At 41.1% G+C, this 15,598-nt stretch overlaps 1 protein-coding gene across 5 annotated transcripts in view; it reads right to left on the minus strand.

Annotated features, from left to right (window-relative positions):
* Window positions 1–15,598, minus strand: part of LOC116055737 (WD repeat-containing protein 37-like) — a 25,844-nt gene continuing 10,246 nt past the window's right edge. For all 5 annotated transcript variants that reach the window (XM_031307748.2, XM_035999278.1, XM_035999279.1 and 2 more), the window contains exons 10-14: window positions 14,575–14,809; window positions 13,756–13,897; window positions 4,686–4,820; window positions 2,861–2,975; window positions 1–2,781 (exon numbers count right to left, since the gene is read on the minus strand). In XM_031307748.2, the coding sequence (XP_031163608.1) occupies window positions 2,650–2,781; window positions 2,861–2,975; window positions 4,686–4,820; window positions 13,756–13,897; window positions 14,575–14,809 (759 nt within the window). In that variant the 3' untranslated portion in view covers window positions 1–2,649. The remainder of the gene's footprint in view (window positions 2,782–2,860; window positions 2,976–4,685; window positions 4,821–13,755; window positions 13,898–14,574; window positions 14,810–15,598) is intronic.

The raw sequence follows: 15,598 nt of genomic DNA on the forward strand, positions 1-15,598 counted from the left end.
AAAGGATATCACACATTTTATTGGAAAATGTCAGAGAGCACGTACCCGTTACAATAAAGTATGCAAAGTAGATCACATAATGGTTTGAGGTGAATGATTCGCTACAATGAAGTGAAACCTATCCACTTTTTTACCCCCCTCCAATCTAGCACGCGATAATTTAATGTATCAATCCAAAATCATATTTCCTCAGAGTTGGAATTCATATGTGGGGTGCAAATCGGACTTGCCTTTCTACCTGCAGATTAAAATGACATTGATATCAGTAGGTGCGAGATTGAGTTCCATGAATGAAACAGGAATAAAAATCCTATCTGCATGGTGTGGTGGAACACAATTAGTTATTTAACAAGGATTTGGAAAAATGCATTGATGCTCAGATGGATAAGGCTAATGCACCCTTTTCAATGCAATGGTAAGGCATTTCAATATGTTAATTACATTTTTAGGTTCATGCTACTTTAAAATCCATCCTGACTCTATGGTTGGTAGACACAGCAGTAAAGTGTGAAGTCTGAAGCCAACTTTGGGGTAAGTTATGCATACTTGTGTACACTGAGCTACATCTACACCAGTCACACAGTACATAAAATCATTTTATGGGGTTTACAGCACTGAAATAGGTTAAACACTTGAAGATCAAAAACTACGGCATGACTTCATGTTTAGGATATTGCACAAGTGTAACAAATTAAAGTTTCCTGATTCTGGTCAAGCCCAGTTCAAGTTCTTCTAGTTCTTAAACTGAGATTCAGTGAGTATTTGTCATATTCACTGATTTCCAAGATATAAATGGGCACCAGAAACAAAGGAGCTGGGTTATTGCTTCTGAATTTAGATAAAAGAGTGCTTCTCACAGACTTAACAGCGCCATCTACAACAAAAGGTCCAAGAGGTCTAAAAGTTCAATGAAAAGTATAAACACTATAACTTTATATTGAAAGGCGTTACTGAAGCACAGCGATGACCAGTAATCAACAAGTTCACTTGGGGATGACACATTACCGCAACACAGGGCTCTGAGTTGGCAACAGGATGAAGAGAATGGGTGCGTATTTCACTGAAACATGGGCTCATATTACGGCTAAAAGTAGTGACAGCTAAACCTGCAACATACAGTAAGTACTAAATTATGATAATTTTGAACGCATCCCATTCACAGACCTACAAAAGATTTGTGAACAACAGAAGTGCAGTTGTTTTCCCATTATTGCTATGCTCTTGACACATTGCAGTCTGACAGAGAGGCAGAATAAAACAATACTTTAAAAATCATATCCTACTGTAAACATGGAACAAGGCAGAGTTACAGTATCATTTGAAATATTGACAACAAAACCTGGAAATATGGAGGTTGGCTGTGAATTGAAAGCATCAAAAGGTAATAGGCAAGAACTTGAGTCTTAAAAGGATTGTTCGGATTTTCTGAAGTGGGGTCGTATGAGGTACTTATCCTTGGTCAGTGTACTACCTGAGTAGATGGTGGTCAGCACACCCCCCAGTTTGGAGAAGCAGATAGGAGTACAGACACGGAAGCTCAGAAATGTACTGCTATGGACGGGGGCAGCAGCAAAAAATAAAAAAGGGCTGTCTGAGGGCAGGGAAAAGCTGTGATAATATTCTAAATATAGTGTACACTTAAACTGATATTGATGTTTTTAGGTGGCCATTTTTTAAAGTGGCTAAATTACTAAAAACTGGGGGGCCTGCCGCCTGTACTAATGTCATACACTGACTATGGATAAGTACCTCATACAACCCCACTTTAAAGAATCTGAACAATCCCTATAATGGGTTAGACCTTCAGACAGGACAGCAGAACCAGTTTGAAACATTTTATGACAATTGAATGAACCATGCTGCGCAGGTAATCTGGTAGGCCAAAATATTATATGTTTTGTTACATGACAACAAATATTTCAAGTCTGACTAAAAGGATAAAAACATTTCACAGAACCAAGCTATCTCTGCCAAACTCCACTTTCAAAAAATGTAGATAACTGTTAAGACACTTAATCAGTGAAATAGCAACAACCTGCAACACAGGTCACTTAATCAGGCCATGACATAATATATACATAACTTCTTTCTATGATATTCTACACACTCTTCTGGCCTTTTAATTGTTCTCTCACATCTTTACAAGTAACATTTGCAAACCGAGATTATCAACATGCAATAGCAACCATTCAGCAGTAACTAAACAACAGTGATGCGAACAGCAGCCTATGACTGTGGAGTCAAATATATACTTTTATACTTTAAAACAGAAAAGGCTAGGAATTAAAGAATCAGCCTAGCCATGTCACAATTCACAATGCATGCTAGATATGTGAAATCAAATGCAGGAGATCAACTCTGTGGCCTCGCACTCACTTAGACTTTAAAATGTTGGAACTGTGTCAGTTTTTTAACACCAGGAGATGTACTGCAGGAGTTGACTGCAGATGTGCAAACTAAATGACGGACACACACACACACACACACACACACACACACACATTTGCAGCAGCTGAAAATCTGTGAAATACATGACAACTAAAATGCTTCACTGGGTAAAACACTTCAAAAATTCTGGCATGTGCGAGGCCACTGATTACAGTGTTCTGTGTGTTTCTGTTGTGTTAGTGTGTGTGTGTATCAGGGGCATCACTTCTCCTGCAGCAGGGCGGGGATGTTGATGTTCCAGCCGATGGCCTGTCTGTCGAAGCCGCAGGTGAACAGGTTGCACGACTGGTTCTCTTCATTCCACGCTGTACAACACACCATTCGCCTGTGACCCTGCACACAGACATTTAAAATGTTAGTTTTAATGATGCTGACTGACTGATCGAACACACACCTTCATGTCCTTTCTTACCATTCTGTTGCTGCGTGGAAGTCTGGCCAGCCTCGCTCCACTCATGTCGAACAGTCGCACTTGACGATTGTCGTGTGGCAGAGCGATGATCCTCTGGTTGGCAGAGACGCTTATCCTGAAAGATTAGATAAAGTTCACTTTGAATCTGGATCACATTTTGTTTAATACTCCTAGATAAACTCTACTAAGCTCTCCTGGACAACTGCAGTCGGGACTTTTATTCTACAGTATGTCACGTTTTAAATTATTTGGTAACAGGAGTTACTGCATGGTGTACAATTACGCACTAGATTTACAGAAAAATCTCAAGCACAAATTCACTTTCTAGTCTCCATGTGCATCAACAGCCCAACGCTGACATCTGCTGCCCCTGGAACCTGTATTCCCACACTATCATACGGACAATTGTTAATGGAGACATTTTCAGCACAACAAAAAGAAAAAAAGGTCTAGTAGTTCTAGCATTGGACTACTGTATAGAGACAGAGAGCATCGCGTCATACTCTGAAAGCCACACCCACTGTAGGGGAAAACAATCGGCGCCACAATGTACACAACAACTAAGGGCTGAAACCCTAACAAAGTGTCTGTAGCTAGCTAAAAACAACAGGATTATTTTAGCAACCTATGTCTACCAGAGAGGACAAATTAGCTGTTAGTAAGCTTATGTTAGCAAGATAAGGCACTTCAATTCAATTTTATTTATAGTATCAAATATCAGAGTTATCTCAAGACACTTTACAGATAGAGTAGGTCTAGACCACACTCTATAATTTACAAAAACCTCTATAATTTACAAAAACCCAACAATTCCAACATTTCCCCCAAGAGCAAGCATTTAGTACAACAGTGACGAGGAAAAACTTGCAAACATAATACTGTAGCTTTCTGGTTTATCTACATTCCACTATAACGCAAGTTGCATACTGTGTACAAAATGCTTTAGCTTAACTTACAGAAATATAGTTAGCCTAAAACTGACATTTGGATATTTGACTCTGTAACTAAATGCTTGCTGCACACGTAACGTTGGGCATAACGTTAGGTTAGTGTGAGGATCCCACAGTCTCATTCTTCCTGCCGATTCCTCACGTCTGTATCCACTTGTGTTTTTTATAAAAGCTCAGTTTTTCAGTTTGGCAGCTTATAAAAACTTAGTTATGACTTCTTTACCTGACTTGCATCCCACCACACAGCACGTTTTAGGCATTTTTCTGTTGTTTGCTAGCAGACTGAATTGATGAGGAGGCACCTTCACGCTATTAATAGTTGATGGAGGGCTGTTTTCCCACCGATGGGGGCGGGACTTAACTGCGCTCTGTCTCTATGCAGGACAGGACAGCTGATAGTGGGGTCTCACTGATCATAAACCCTAAAGGGAGACAGTGGGCTTTAAAATTAGCACGGCAGCCTGGCCACGACGCCAACAATAATCCTCTCCTTTATTAACGCGCTGTATTATTCCAACTTTTTTACCTAACTTTTTTTTTAAGTATTTCAAGGAATTACATTTTTATCAGAAGTTTAAAACAGCATTTTAATATTGATTATCTGCCAATATTTTGGCCTCCGTAAGCCCACATCAAAATAAGTAAAGCAATTTTTTGAGCCCCAGTTTGTTTTTTTTTGTTTACCTTGGAGCAAAACTATCTAACCTCAAAGTCCATTTAGTGGTTGATCTGGAGCTTTCGACCCTATCACATGATCATGAGCAACAAACAGTTGTCATGTTGTTGTAGATGTTCAAATTTCCAAACAAATGCGCAATTACAAATGCACCTACAGAGCCTGGCTCTCATCCAGTTGCGTCCCTTCTTTCACCTACCTGTTCACAGCTGAGTCAGTGCGGATGGTTGCTATAGGCGACCTCATGTTCTTCAAATCCCACACCTTGACGGTGCGATCGTCACTCCCTGAAACCACATTGTCACCCACTGTGAACACTGCCGACGTCACCGTGCTACAAAAGATGGACAAACAGACACACACACAAAGAGAGGCCAGTTGTTACACAGAGAATGTAAAAAAAAGCGTGTTCAAACTGATTCACACTGTACTCCACAATCCAATTTAAGTGCAGTGACGAAGGTTGATAGGACCGTACAGCCAAAGTACCTCAAGTTCTCCCTATTAAGTAAAAGGAAGAAAGTTTCAGGAGTGAATATTATTTATAGCCAGTCTAGTCACCCTCTCCCACAGACGCTAGAATTACTCATACACCTGAAAGATAAGACAGACCCACACATGCGTCACAGACAGTGATATGTCAGGAATCCTTATGAGCATCGACACTAGAACTTAGAGAGGATGTATCAGGTACAACTTTAGAAAGTTAACACTGTGTCGTTCGTAATTTAAAATGTGATTCTCCATTTTAAAACATTACAAGGTATCACCTTCACATTGGAGCAAAAATGTATGAAGGCAGTATCACACTCGTGCTGCGTTCAGCTAAAAAAATATGATAGGTTAAATAAATAATGACTGCGTTTTGAGTTGTCAAGACGGCGTGAGAGACGCTTTTCGCTTTGCTCTCTAATCTCAGATCACCAATTTGTAATCATATTTGGCTGTTTCTTTTTCTCTTTTAATACAATCTGGATATATGTTTTACTGTTATGGAAAGTAGCCCGCACAGCTCCAAATCTTAGACAGTGTATCAGGTGCACGGCAGTGACAAAGATTGAGAAAAAGAAAAAGAAAATTCACAGATAGCACTGCTGGCACTCACAGATAAGTAATCTTCTTATTTAATGTGGGTTTGTTTTCTTCCATATACAAATGTATATATTTTTTCATATCACAATTTCTATTTTTTGAGTTGAGTTCATTAATTGAGCTTTTATTAGGGGAGCCATGGCAACTGCAAACATACCCCTGGTTGGGAAATCCCTGTTAATAGACCGTTTTGGGCAATGCTGTAGATAAATTAGCAGGGCTGATTTATGGCAATAATGGATTAACTTATTTTGACTTTTACAGATGATGTCAGTATTCATTCTCCATTAAATTTCCATTTTTAAATTGTAATTTAAATGTACCATGAAGGATTTTTTATCCAAGTCGTCCACTCCTTGTTCACACAATCAGCACTAAACCTCAATTTCCATTGGAAGCAACTGAAAGCTGAGAGCAACTGTACTGTACAAGCATTACATACAGTGAGGAAAATAAGTATTTGAACACCCTGCTATTTTGCAAGTTCTCCCACTTAGAAATCATGGAGGGGTCTGAAATTGTCAAAAAAAAATCCAGAAATCACAATATATGATTTTTTAACTATTTATTTGTATGATAAGCTGCAAATAAGTATTTGAACACCTGTCTATCAGCTAGAATTCTGACCCTCAAAGACCTGTTAGTCTGCCTTTAAAATGTCCACCTCCACTCCATTTATTATCCTAAATTAGATGCCCTGTTTGAGGTCGTTAGCTGCATAAAGACACCTGTCCACCCCATACAATCAGTAAGAATCCAACTACTAACATGGCCAAGACCAAAGAGCTGTCCAAAGACACTAGAGACAAAATTGTACACCTCCACAAGGCTGGAAAGGGCTACGGGGAAATTGCCAAGCAGCTTGGTGAAAAAAGGTCCACTGTTGGAGCAATCATTAGAAAATGGAAGAAGCTAAACATGACTGTCAATCTGCCTCGGACTGGGGCTCCATGCAAGATCTCACCTCGTGGGGTCTCAATGATCCTAAGAAAGGTGAGAAATCAGCCCAGAACTACACGGGAGGAGCTGGTCAATGACCTGAAAAGAGCTGGGACCACCGTTTCCAAGGTTACTGTTGGTAATACACTAAGACGTCATGGTTTGAAATCATGCATGGCACGGAAGGTTCCCCTGCTTAAACCAGCACATGTCAAGGCCCGTCTTAAGTTTGCCAATGACCATTTGGATGATCCAGAGGAGTCATGGGAGAAAGTCATGTGGTCAGATGAGACCAAAATAGAACTTTTTGGTCATAATTCCACTAACCGTGTTTGGAGGAAGAAGAATGATGAGTACCATCCCAAGAACACCATCCCTACTGTGAAGCATGGGGGTGGTAGCATCATGCTTTGGGGGTGTTTTTCTGCACATGGGACAGGGCGACTGCACTGTATTAAGGAGAGGATGACCGGGGCCATGTATTGCGAGATTTTCGGGAACAACCTCCTTCCCTCAGTTAAAGCATTGAAGATGGGTCGAGGCTGGGTCTTCCAACATGACAATGACCCGAAGCACACAGCCAGGATAACCAAGGAGTGGCTCTGTAAGAAGCATATCAAGGTTCTGGCGTGGCCTAGCCAGTCTCCAGACCTAAACCCAATAGAGAATCTTTGGAGGGAGCTCAAACTCCGTGTTTCTCAGCGACAGCCCAGAAACCTGACTGATCTAGAGAAGATCTGTGTGGAGGAGTGGGCCAAAATTCCTCCTGCAGTGTGTGCAAACCTGGTGAAAAACTACAGGAAACGTTTGACCTCTGTAATTGCAAACAAAGGCTACTGTACCAAATATTAACATTGATTTTCTCAGGTGTTCAAATACTTATTTGCAGCTGTATCATACAAATAAATAGTTAAAAAATCATACATTGTGATTTCTGGATTTTTTTTTTTACATTATGTCTCTCACAGTGGACATGCACCTACGATGACAATTTCAGACCCCTCCATGATTTCTAAGTGGGAGAACTTGCAAAATAGCAGGGTGTTCAAATACTTATTTTCCTCACTGTATATAGGCAACTTAATATTCAAGATATGGAAGTATCTATATATGATGTGTCTATATAGTATGGTTTAGGAACCTGCATGAGGTCTTTGGCACATGTTAATATTATCCAAACAGTTAAACAGTAAATGGTATCCCATTTACTTATTTCTGGCTATATGCCTGTTATTGCTCATGGTCTAATGGCAGCTGGAAAATCTGGATTTTGATAACCTCCAGTAGTTGAAGTTCTGACCATTGCTGTGGTCAGTATGCGATGACAGCGCTGTAGGTGTAGTTACAGGCGTGTGAAAAAGCACAACTACGATCACATCCATCTTAGATGCTTGAAACTTTACACGAGAAGGAGAGTTTAAAAGAAAAGAAAAAAACTTTAAAAAGATGTTACTCTTTAAGTCTAATGCTGGCAGGATTTCAGCCTTTATACCAGGAGATAACTGATAAAAAAGATAATGATGCCAAATACACAATATATTTTGCTACATCATATCATCAGCTATGTTGGGCACAATGGAGGCAGAAAGGTTCTATATATGTATACGACATCCCCCTCCTCCCACGCCCTTTATCCAACCAGCCGTGATGCACTGCTCCACATGATAGCACTACAGTCAGGCCTAGTCATTCATTTAACAGACCTTTAATACTTCCAATCTATTACTTTATGTCAGTCGCTCCTGTGAGGGAGTTTTTCTTCTCTCCTTCCTTTTGTGCTTGTTCAATCGTGGAGGGAAGTTTAACAAAGAAAAGAAAAAAAGCTCTGATTCTTGATTAAGATTAGGTTGAGCAGTGTCCCTTTACGCACATGCATTGTCTAGAGTTCCACATCTAGTTTTTCTTTCTAAAACTGGCTTCCCTCCTAATTCAAATTGACGTGGCATTAAGGGCTAATTAGGGGACTAAACTTTGTCCTATTAGAGGGGCCGAGGCTCAATGAAACTTCTGTATCGTTACAGGCACCCTCTCACATTGCAGGGTACAGCCCACCTGGGAATACAAGAGGTCGAGAGAGACAGAGAGAAAGAGAGAGAGAGAGAGAGAGAGAGAGAGAGAGAGAGAGAGAGAGAGAGAGAGAGAGAGAGAGAGAGAGAGAGAGAGCGAAAGATAGGAGCTGTGCTAGGTGGGAGGTGTGTGGGGAGTGTAATCAGACAGGGTAATTGATTAAAAGGTTGATTAAGGTTAAAGGGTTTTTAGAATGGGTGGCGAGGAGGGAGGGAAGTATTCAGTGGAACTTAATGGCATCTCTGCAGTGTGTCTGACAGCCAAGGGCAAGACTCCCTGTGAATGGCGACTTAGGGAAAGGAAGTTGGAAAGGAAGAGAAAGAGACATACAGAGCGCATCATGGGACCTCTCTACAGTCGGAGAAGTTAAGGTGAGCTGAATGAATTCCTAACCATAAAGCCCATGAGGTGGCGCATTAACAGAGTTAATAAACTTTCATAAACCTTCAGCCATGAGAGATTAGCATGCATTTTATCTATACTGGCTTATACTGAACAACAGAGTGTTCATCATGCTGCTCTTGACAAATGTTTTTTAGGGTTTCAGAAAATGTACTAATTAATTGTGAGAAATTACTGACTTTGACAAATATCCAACAAGGGACAAACAGCACATCTTAATGTAATTTAAAGAAACACTGGAACCAACAATGATGCAAAACAAAAAGAGATAGGAGGCAATGACCACCAACTCATCACAGTAGGACTGTGTTTTGTTTTGCGTGACTTTATGCCACATTTCCTGCCTGGATGTCATTTCTTTATCCACCAGCACATCTCCATCATGCATAAATCTGCTAGCTTAGCTGGAGTATTTGTTCTGGCACTGTGGCTTTGATCCGTATCCTCCTTCCTAATGAGTGCTTTTAATGATTGATATATGAATTTATGAAAATCTCAAGGAATATTACAATGTACTCATTTGTAAGTGGATGAGCGTGTAAGCCAAATGCCTAAAAGGTAAAATTTAAAACAATTCAGGTACAGACGACTAAGAGGTTTTAGAGCGCTCTGTTATTTTGCTGTGCTGCAGCAAAACTGACAGTCGCTGAGAACCTGGTAAGTGCTGGTGTATTCCTCCAGAGACACCCCCCACTCGCGCTCACACAGATGTGCATTTTCTATCAACCGCAATCAAATGTCTCCGAAAGCCACCGATGGCAGGAGAGACAAACGTGACATGGCTTTCCGTTTGTAGAGCAAGTCTGCTGTCACTTCTCGTTTGCTCTCGGCTGTTTTGTTAGCTCAAGTGCAGTTGTCATTAATCTGCAATTATGGCGGTATGGTGGGATAGGGGCTGTATGCTGCACTTTTAGCCGCCGCGGTTCACTGTCAGGAAGCGTTAGCTGTAATTACCAGTGAAGACTGTGGAAACGAGAGGCTGTCTCGCCTCCAGCTCTCAACCTCTGCTGCCTATTACACCATTCACACTCTCCTTTCCTCTGCTGTTTCCACAGGAGGGAAGTGTTGATTGTGCCATTTATGCCACGTCACTGTGCCATATTGGAGATTCTGGAAAATTAGCAAGAGAAATGGCAGGGAGACAGCAACTTGCTATTGTTGTAGGATCGGATTAAAACAAAAATGCTTACAAGTTGGAAAGTGGAAAATGCATAGCCACGAGTAAACCGTAAATTTGGGTGACTGTTGATGTGACCTTTGACGATGGGACACCAAACAAAAACACACATACAGTCAATAGTATTCCTCTTTTCCCCTATCCAAATCCATAAAGAAAAATGTAAAAATCCCATAATTTAATGACTACAGCTTCAACTGTGGTTCCAAATGTGAATAATTGCTGGTATAACAATAAACTGAATATCTTTATATCTTGGCTTTTCAACTTTTGATCGAAACAAGAAATGCCAGATATCACCTTGGACACAAATGTGGACTTTTAAACAATGTTCTGACATTTTTGGACCAAATTATCAATGGTAGATTAGTTTAGTGAGGTAGATTAATTAATTAAAATAAAAATAATCATTAGTTGCACACTCACACCTTATATCCAGAAAATTATACACATGCCCAGTGTCTAACGGCTAATACAAAATGGTACTGAACAATATACGGTAGATGCTGCGCCTTCGGAGTGTAATTGGGTGTGAATGTTTATCTGATGAGGAGGTGGCACCTTGTACGGCAGCCTCGGCCACAGTGTATGAATGCGTGTGAATGGTGAATGGTTCCTGTACTATGTAAAAGCGCTATATAAATACAGTCCATTTACATTTACAATATATATTTACATTTTGTTCATGGCAGCATCACTGCCTGTGAAAAAGATCCAAATAATGGGACTACAGCTGCAACCATTAATCAATTCATCATTTAGTCGATCAACACAAAATTAATCTGCTTTTATATAACAACTGGTTAATCATTCAAGTTAATTTTATATTTAGGCAAACAATGCCAAACACTTAATGGTTCCAAGGTGTCAAATCTGAGAATTTGCTCCTGTAGTAAATTGATTATCTTTGGGTGTTTGGACTGTGGGTCAGACAAAAAACATTTGTCATCTGGGGCTGTATTATATTATGATGGGCATTTTTCACTTTCATTTTTCAAATTTTGGTTTAAGTGAAAATAAGTTTGTAGACCAACTGATAAATCGTGATGAAATGAAAATAATCATAAGCGCAAAGCCCGATCCAAGTGTCTTTCCTAGTTTAAGACCGTCTAGCGCCCATGTCGTTTAAATAGCAAATGCACCTGCGCCATTAGTAAAATGTGCCTAGGCTTGTGCACAGCGCGCACACACTATGCTTGTTACACACACACACACACACACACACACACACACACAGGGACGCGCAGCAGCACACAAACAAGCAAAAGATTAAAAATAAAAATATTACGATGTGAAATAGTATTATATGATCTGCTCGCGCGCTTTCACATCACGCACGAGCAGATCAGTTTCTTCTCCTGAATATCTCTCTTTCCTGTTTAGCAAATCTGCCATCATGATAGCAACGTGCCAAGATACAAACGCGCCTGGCTTTTAAAGGGAATGGGAGATGACACTCTGATTGGTTTATTGCATGTTACGCCCAAAACACACCTGTGAATTAATGAAGACACTAAGTACAACCCTTTTGAACCATGCGCCAGGCGCACGGACCCTTTGTTCCGTTATACTAACCAAAGTGGATTCGTACACGCCCTAAACGCACCTGCACCAGGCGCTTCACGCCGTGCGCTTAGATCGTTAAAATAGGACCCAGTGTTTCTAATAAAAATTGGAATAAAAAAATTAATAAAAAATAGGGCCCAAAGTCTTCTTAGTCACTGGTTCTCAAACTGTGGTATGCGAGCTGACTCTGGTCGTACGCGGAAGGAATTTCTGATATATTTAAAAAAAAAAAAGAAATTAAATTAATTAATTTAAAAACAATACTATGGAAATACTACAACATATCCAATAATAATACTTAAAATATGATCAGTTAAAAGTCATTTCTAATAAGTGTTTGTTTAAGTGTAATCTTCTTGTTTCGATATCAGCTTGCTACATAGTTACGTTCATGGACGGAGTGCGCATACATCGGTAATTAGTTACGAGCTGTGATGGCAAGATAGTAAGCAGAAGTAAAATGAATGGTTCAAAAACACTGCAATGGTGGCTCCAAAGAGGAACTATCAGGAAGAGAAGTGTGGATGAGGAGGAGAATATTTTGAGCAGCCCTGTTGAAACTAAAAGTGCTACTTAAGCAGCGGCTGTGAAGTCTCCACAGCACCTGCAAGTAGCAAATGATGCAAAACAGTGAGGAGATATGACCCGAGTTACCTCCAATTTTAATTCAGTTGGAGCAGGAAGGAGGAAGTACGGTGTGACTGTGGCTGTCGACAATAAATGTTTTTAGGTATAAACCTGCCTCCTGCATGAACTGTCCGTAGCTGATTAGGGTAGGCCTATTCTACTAAAATTTTCTTTAAAGATTATTTTTTGGGCTTTGTATGGCCTTTAATTAACAGGATAGCTCGAAGACAGGAAAGGGGAAAGGGAGGAGGGACGACATGCAGCAAAGGGCCGCTGCAAAGGACTCAGCCTACATGGGGCGCACACTCTACTGGGTGAGCTAGAGGTCACCCCATTCTACTCTATTTTAACGTGGGCCATGATGGTGGTTCTTAGTGAGCCTAATATTTTCTGAAGTGGTACATGGTGTAAAAAGTCTGAGATGTCCTAATTAAAAACAAGCCAGTTCAATTTAGTTACTAATTACCACCTCAATCAAACTTGCAAGTGTCAAGTGGCAGCACTACTCTTACTCTAGAATACTGCAGCTATAAGCTAAACAGCTTCTAAACGGTTTTTTTTCAGTCTTTCTGGAACTGGTTTTATCAGTTTTTAAGCTAGACAGCAGTCTGTGTGCGTTTGCTGCTTTCAATGCACCACAGAAGGACAAGTATGAAAGTTTTTACTTTAAAGACCATCAATGTCTATTTGGGAAGGAAAGGAGGAGGGCTGTTAACTGTGAAACACTGGTGCTTAATCTCATTATACCGATTGTCTATGGGAGAGAATTAGAGTGGGATCTGCAGGAATTATACATGTTGGGGTCGTACATAATGAGCTCTATGTAATCCCCCCACTTGCAATCAAAGGCTGCCAGAGAGTACCAGCCAGCCAGCACACACATGTAGACACACACACACACACACACACACACACACACACACTTCTTAAGCCTTTAAAAGAGCGCTGCCATTGAAAGCCACAGACAAGCCTGACAGTCATCGTTTTGAAATAAGCGTCTGCAATTGAGTGTTAACAGCGAGCAAAGTGCCAAATTACACAGAGTGGGGGATTAACGCAGAAACGGACCGATATATGAACAGGAGAGCGAGGGAAAGCGAGAGGAAGGAAGAGAAAGAGCGGGGGGAAAAAGAGAAGCAAACCGTCGAAGTGAGGAGAAGTGCTCAGTAATGAATGAGCAAGTGGAGGATTTGGCTTAGAGCAATAGGTTCTGTAAATTAATGTGGCACAGTAAAAGGAAAAATTCACAGACCAGAGAAATGTTACAGCACCACCCTGTGGGCAAGATAAAGACTGCAGCAACTCAAACTGTTGAAACTTTTCAGTGTCAATTAATGATGTACTCTCAGTGTGTGTGTGTGCGTGCATGTGCGTGCGAGAGTGAAAGAGACAGACTTACTCAGTGTGTCCCTGGAAGACATTGACAGAGTGGATGGACGGGTCTCTAAAGTCCCACAGTCTGAAGGTGGTGTCTCTGGATGAAGTGACCACCAGCCGCTGGCTGGGGTGGGTACAGCAGTGGGTTAGCTCCTGGTCATGTCCTGCATACACAGACACAAATTAGTAAACATACTATAAACTCCTTGGGTTTGTACGACTTGCTACAGTAAAAAAGTAGCAAGAGCATGTCAGTCAGAACTCTTCGAATTTGTGCAAACAAATTAACAGCACGTATCAGCGTATTTCGTTTCAATTGTTGAAAATAATTATGTTAAAAGTGCCAGAAGAGGCACAAACTGGCCATTCAATTTCTCTAAGTAACTTCTGCAGCGCAGTCTGCTTGGAATATTTCATTGTGCCGTCACACTAAGTAGGGGAAACAGTGGTTTCTTCCTGTTTAGTCTGGGAAAAACACAACGGCCAACTTAGTTCACAACTGCTCCATAAAATGAACAGGCAGCCCATTTCGTCTGCCATTTGCGCTCAGTTACTCGTTACCTCGTCACTGAATGTTACAAAAAGAGGTCAGTGTAGGGCCTTTTGGTCTCATGAGTTCGCAACATTGTGCTGTAGGCATTTCTGAAAAAAATAAAATGCCTTTTTGCAGGAACTTCAAACGATGTTCGCTAATTTAGGATTGCTGGAAAGCATAAACTACTGAATCATATCTAATTGAATGACATGATAACATGATATAATAAAAAAAATTAAATAATGTATCTGTACACCATATTTTGCTATATATACTATGATATAATATGTCAGTCAGTTTACATACCAGTGAGTGTGTGAACCAGTTCAGACGTCTCCACCTCATACAGGTTGGCAGCACGATCCCAGGAAGCGGTCACCACCTGTCGGCCTCCCACCAACCAATCAGCTGCGATCACTACACCCTGGTGGCTCTTCAGCGTTGCTGTAGCGAGCCGGACGGTGGGCACCTCGCAAGGGCCCTCGCCATCCACCTCACCTTCTTCTCTGTCTGACGAGTCCTGGTCGTCATCACATGGAGCCTATTGGTGTACAAATAAGGACACACAGTAGTTCAGTCAATGCACACAGATGCCTGCAGTGATACAGAATAAACAAACTGACAGCTTAGGCCCTGTTTACACGAATACGCTTGCGGGTGAAAACGACAAAATATTTTATCAGAAAACGGCGACGGCAGTTTTGGGGCTTAAAAACGCAAAAAAGTGAAACCACCCTCCAGAGTGGAAATCTTAAAAACGCTCCACCGTCGCGTTCCCGTCTAAAGGGTAAAAACACACTGTGCGAGTGTGTGTGTGTATGTGCCGCGCATGTGTGTGTGTATGTGTGTGCCGTGTGTGTGTGTGTGTGTGTGTGTGTGTGTGTGTGTGTGTGCCGCGTGTGTGTCTGTGTGTGCATTGTTTGAAGCAATAACTCCACCTCCTCAAATTGTCAGCTTTTGTTGTTCACTTCACGCTACTAGGGAGAGGAGAGGGAGAGAGGAGGAGGAGAGGGAGACAAGTAGAAGGAAGGTGCGCGGACTTGGTGGTGTTGTGTGGCAGTGCTTCACACTACCACCTGGCCACATGGTGTGCACACTACATCGCATTTCACACACTTTTGCGTCACCATATGCACGTAGATTTCCCCCCCATAACACTCGTCTAAACGCGGAATAAAAAGTGAGAACACAACGCCACTTTTGCAATTTCTCTTCAGATCGTTTCCATCTAAACATAGCCTCAGTTGTGGTGATAAATTTGCCATGGGATGTTAAGTGACCTATTTGTAAACATACTTAATATTCACTGAATTGGTAATGTAATCAATCC

This window comes from Sander lucioperca, chromosome 1, assembly GCF_008315115.2.
Source record: "Sander lucioperca isolate FBNREF2018 chromosome 1, SLUC_FBN_1.2, whole genome shotgun sequence".
Classification (NCBI taxonomy): Eukaryota; Metazoa; Chordata; class Actinopteri; order Perciformes; family Percidae; genus Sander; species Sander lucioperca.